The 5470-nt window shown below is 55.0% G+C and overlaps 1 protein-coding gene across 1 annotated transcript; it reads left to right on the top strand.

Annotated features, from left to right (window-relative positions):
- The first annotated feature begins 1338 nt into the window (after positions 1–1338).
- GSX1 (GS homeobox 1) lies at positions 1339–4748 on the top strand. Its single transcript, XM_069640558.1, is given in 4 exon segments — positions 1339–1848; positions 1850–2040; positions 2043–2162; positions 3709–4748. Coding segments are annotated over 4 exon segments (729 nt in total). The 5' UTR covers positions 1339–1789; the 3' UTR covers positions 4068–4748.
- Positions 4749–5470: the final 722 nt, after the last annotated feature.

Below are 5470 nucleotides of genomic sequence, written 5' to 3'. Positions count from 1 at the left end.
GAGGGATAGGTAGGTAGATAGATAGATCGACACCCAAAGGAAGATCGGTAGATATATAGATGGACAGACAGACAGCCAAACCAACTTGTTATTTCGATGAATCATTACACATTTCACCCCGCGAGTGAGAGGGGGGTTTCTAAGCGGGTGGTGCGACGGGGTGGCGCCCGCCCCCCCCGCTGTAGGGTGAACACACACAGAGAGGTAGGTCGCAGGAAGGGGGGCAGATGCATTCTGCAGGTGGCAGGGGTGCCCCGGGCCCCGATCAAATATGAGGCAAAATGCTTAAGAATGGTTTATGAGCGGCCTCGGGACACTAAATGGCCGGGCCGAGGGCGGCCTGAGCCCGGCCTGAAAGCAACAGCGCCGAATAAAGAGGATGAAAAGAATATTAAATGGCAAGGGGATGAGAAAATAACCGGGACCGGGGGAAGGCGGGGGTCCCGGCGCGGCGTGGGTGGGGCTGGCCCAGAAGGGACTACATTATGCACTTCATTTAGTTAACAAGGGGAATAATGAGGAAGCGTGCAGGGGGATGCCGAGAGAAGGGGGCGCACAAAGCCCTTTGAGAGCGCAGCCCCGAGAGGAGGCTATATAAAGCGCAGCCCCGCGGGCTTCAGCACCACAGCTCACTGGCCAGCACCCGCCCGGCACCTGCAGCACAGCGCAGAGACTCCGTCCAGAGCGAGGGACCCCGCAGCCCCGGCGCTGCTAGCCCCCAAGCACAGGGCCCCGGCCAGCAGAGAGAGAGAGAGCGAGAGGCACAGGGACCCAGACCCAGCAGGGCCCCGGCCTGCAGAGAGAGAGAGAGAGAGAGAGCGAGAGGCACTGGGACCCAGACCCAACAGGGCCCCGGCCTGCAGAGAGAGAGAGAGAGAGAGAGAGGGAGAGGCACAGGGACCCAGACCCAACAGGGCCCCGGCCTGCAGAGAGAGAGAGAGCGAGAGGCACAGGGACCCAGACCCAGCAGGGCCCCGGCCTGCAGAGAGAGAGAGAGAGAGCGAGAGGCACTGGGACCCAGACCCAACAGGGCCCCGGCCTGCAGAGAGAGAGAGAGAGAGAGAGAGAGGCACAGGGACCCAGACCCAACAGGGCCCCGGCCTGCAGAGAGAGAGAGAGCGGAAGGCACTGGGACCCAGACCTGCAGAGAGAGAGAGAGGAGAGAGAGAGAGAGCGAGAGGCACAGGGACCCAGACCTGCAAAGAGAGAGAGAGAGCGAGAGGCACTGGGAGCCAGACCTGCAGAGAGAGAGAGAGAGAGAGAGAGAGAGAGAGAGAGAGCGCGAGAGGCACAGGGACCCAGACCTGCAGAGAGAGAGAGAGAGAGAGAGAGGAGAGAGCGAGAGGCACTGGGACCCAGACCTGCAGAGAGAGAGAGAGAGCGAGAGGCACAGGGACCCAGACCTGCAGAGAGAGAGACAAGGGACAGTGGCTCCTCAGACAGGTCCAAGGGAGACATTGAGGGAGAGACAGAGGTCACTCAGCACCGGTGCCGGGACAGGGCCCAGGCCTGGATATATATATATATATAGAGAGAGAGAGAGAGAGAGAGAGAGAGAGACCCAGGGGACAGGGACCCCTCAGCACAGGTGCAGCCGAGGTGGCAGCGTCTAGAGAAAGAGAGAGCCACGTCAGAGTCAGGAACCTCTCTCCAGAGAGACCCCAGAGCCAGGTCCCAGACAGACAGAGTTAAGCAGCTACAGAGAGTCTCGTGGAGTCAGGTCTTAGGGTCCGGACTTGCAGGCCGCCCACACCCAATTCATCCTTTGCCAGGCGCTTTACTCGCAGCGATGCCTCGCTCCTTCCTGGTGGACTCCCTGATCATGAGGGACGGGCACGAGAAAAAGAGCGAGAGCAGCCCCGCCGCCGCTCTTCCCTTACGCCCTGCACCCCTCGCACCCGCTGCACGGCCTCTCTGGCACCTGCCACACTCGCAAGCCCGGCCTGCTCTGCCTGTGCCCGCTCTGCGTGCCCGGCCCGCCGCTCCACGCCCCGCATCCTCTGCTCAAGGCCTCCTTCCCGGGCTTCGGCTCCCAGTACTGCCCGCAGCCCTGGGCCGCCAGCACCCGGCCTCCTCCGGGGTCAACGTGGGGCCAGGAGCCACCATCTACCAGGCAGCGGGCTACCCCCTGGAGCCCCGGCACTTCCACTGTATCTCTCTGGGTGAGTATCGCGTGAGCATGCCTGTCTCCTCCTCCTGCTGCTGCGGTCATTCCTGCCTGCTCATGCTGCCTGTCCTCTGTCTCCACTGCCTGCCGTTCACACCTCTCTATTCTGCCTCTGATGCGTGACTGTACTGCCTGGCTATGCTGCGCTATACTGGCCGGAGCACACGCTCCTATAGTCGGAGCACACCGCGCCATAATGTCATCGCTGCCTGCTCCCACTGTCCGGCCATACTAGACATCCTGGCCGGCCCTGTGTTGCCTGCACACCCCGTTCCTACAGCCTGCGCCTACTGCCCGATCCCCACTTCCTGCACCTACTGCCAGGGTGTATTATAGTACTCTTAGGCCCGATTCGTGGAATGTTCAGACACAGGCCCTGATTCATGGAACGGTGCAAAGAGTATGTTTGCAGTGCAAAGTACGTGCAACGCCATTTTGGAGAGCAACAATGACATTGTACTGACTTTGCAAGAAAGAAAGAGGATTCTAAAGTCCAATCCTCCCGATTCTGCACTGCAAAAATACAATTTGTAGAGTTCGTGAATCAGGGTTTGTGTGGCAGTGGAAAGTCACTTTCCAGCAGTGCAAAGTCACTTTGGACCGTGCAAAAAAGGGGGAGGGGGTTGCTATTATCAAAGTACTGTTGGTTGACCTTTGATCGAGGGCAGGTTGATAAACTGAGGAAAATGTTATAAAGATGTCTTTCTTTTCTTTCTTTCTTTCTTTCTTTCTTTCTTTCTTTCTTTCTTTCTTTCTTTCTTTCTTTCTTTCTTTCTTTCTTTCTCCTCCCTTCCTTCCTTTCTTTCTTTCTTTCTTTCTCTTTCTTTCTTTCTTTCTTTCTTTCTTTCTTTCTTTCTTTCTTTCTTTCTTTTCTTTCTCTTTCTTTCTCTTTCTTTCTTTCTCTCCCCTCCCTCCCTCCCTCCCTCCCTCCCTCCCTTCCTTCCTTCCTTCCTTCCTTCCTTCCTTCCTTCCTTCCTTCCTCTTTCTTTCTTTCTTTCTTTCTTTCTTTCTTTCTTTCTTTCTTTCTTTCTTTCTTTCTTTCTTTCTTTTCTTTCTTTCTCCCTCCCTCCCTCCCTCCCTCCCTCCCTTCCTTCCTTCCTTCCTTCCTTCCTCTTTCTTTCTTTCTTTCTTTCTTTCTCCTTCCTTCCTTCCTTCCTTCCTTCCTTCCTTCCTTCCTTCCTTCCTTCCTTCCTTCCTTCCTTCCTTCCTTCCTTCCTTCCTTCCTTCCTTCCTTCCTTTCCTTCCTTCCTTCCTTCCTTCCTTCCTTCCTTCCTTCCTTCCTTCCTTCCTTCCTTCCTTCCTTCCTTCCTTCCTTCCTTCCTTCCTTCCTTCCTTCCTTCCTTCCTTCCTTCCTTCCTTCCTTCCTCCTCCTCCCTCCCTCCCTCCCTCCCTTCCTTCCTTCCTTCCTTCCTTCCTTCCTTCCTTCCTTCCTCCCTCCCTCCCTCCTTTCTTCCTTGCTTCCCCCCCCCTCTTTATTTTCCCGCTCCTCTCTCGTCCTGGCCCCCGTAAGTAACCGCTCGTTTCCTCTTGTGTCCCCGCAGAGAGCCCCCCTGGTCCCCTGGGCTGCGGCAGTGGCGGCAGCAGCAGCAGCAAGCGGATGCGCACGGCCTTCACCAGCACGCAGCTGCTGGAGCTGGAGCGGGAATTCGCCTCCAACATGTACCTGTCCCGCCTGCGCCGCATCGAGATCGCCACCTACCTGAGCCTGTCCGAGAAACAGGTCAAGATCTGGTTCCAGAACCGCCGGGTCAAGCACAAGAAGGAGGGCAAGGGGAGTTCCCACCGGGGCAGCCCGCACGCTTGCAAATGCTCCTCGTCTGGCAGGTGCTCAGACGACGAGGACCTGCCCTTGTCCCCCTCGTCCTCTGGCAAGGAGGACAGCCCAGACCTCAGCCCCTAGGCCGCTCAGCAAAGGCAATGCCGTGTCCTGCCTCCAGCCAGTGCTCCGGGGACCAACGCCCCATCCTCAGGGGAAGACTCGACCGCCAAACACATGCGCGGCGGGAGAGGAACTCAGCTCAAAGGCCCGGCCACCAAACTGCAAGCCGGGATACCCAGAAGCGACTCCTTGCCCCTCAGGGATGCTGATCACGACCTCCTTGCAAAGGCCAAATCATAAACCCAAAAGAGGGGTATGCAACGCCCTCGCCCCCCTTACCATGTGGTCCTCATAGAGGGGATTGGGGACATCCATGCCAGTACCAAGGTCCAGGCTAATATATGACATTTGAATGGACTCATATGACTTTGCCAGCAGGACCGGTGACAGGCACAGCGCAAGCCAAGTTTCCTCTGGGTCTCCACCCACTGACACTGCCCAGCCCCTGTACATATTGCATCTCTCTGACCCACCTAGCGAAAGCGAAGCCCCTCGCCGCGGACCCCCGTCTACAAGCGACTACACTGACAGAGATGTTACTCCGTGTGGGTCCGCGGCGCTACGAGACCACGCCAGCGCCGTTTGCGCGCTACATACATGTCTATGAACAGTAACTTTTGTCTGTCAGTCTTGTGCGCCTCCTGTGGTCCGGCTGCTTGCCAATGTGCGTGTTTGCCCAAACTCTTGCAATTGATTGGTTTCTAGTACATCAGAATATATTTATTTATTTATTTATGTAAAACAATAAAAACTTTTTTTCAGATAAAATGCGCTTTGTCTCTACTCGTGTGTTTGTCCAGGCTTGTGTGTTGCTCCGCAGCGCGTTGGGTGGATCGGCGCATCCGTGCTTATGCTCCAGGGCCCTGGCACTTGGCCTCAAGTGTAGGAGAGCTACGAGGGAAGGCTTCTGGACTCAGCTCACGTCCCTGTGGTTGTAAGGGCGGGGGATTCCCGCTCTGATCTCACCGCAGCAAAAACTGTGAAATTAGATACCGTGTCCATGCTGTATAATGGAAACCAATGCAACGAAAAGGCAATATTTATTTATTTTATTTTAATGTGTTTTAACTCATATAACTTTTTTCACATGAATACACAATAGCATAACTAAACAGTATAATCAATTTCATAGTATAAAATCACTGGGCCAATAAGCAGAATGCAGAGATTTCACCACATAACATCAGCCAAGCATGCCACAATACAATAAATACATTGCAAAATACAATACAACACCAATGTGTAATCCTGCGTTCGTTGACCTCAAATCAACAATTATAAAGATTCGACGACGCCACACCCCAATACTTCGCCTGTACAATCAGCATTACCCAGTTTTAATAAAGGCTCAAGTTGCAACCAAACAGAAAAAAGTGCCATGTCCAAAGACTTTCTCGGGGTATTTAAGCAATAATCCCAAAATA

Source organism: Ambystoma mexicanum, chromosome 7q (genome assembly GCF_040938575.1).
Source record: "Ambystoma mexicanum isolate Mex_15411 chromosome 7q, UKY_AmexF1_1, whole genome shotgun sequence".
In the NCBI taxonomy this organism is placed as follows: Eukaryota; Metazoa; Chordata; class Amphibia; order Caudata; family Ambystomatidae; genus Ambystoma; species Ambystoma mexicanum.
This window is presented reverse-complemented; position numbering and strand designations above follow the sequence as displayed.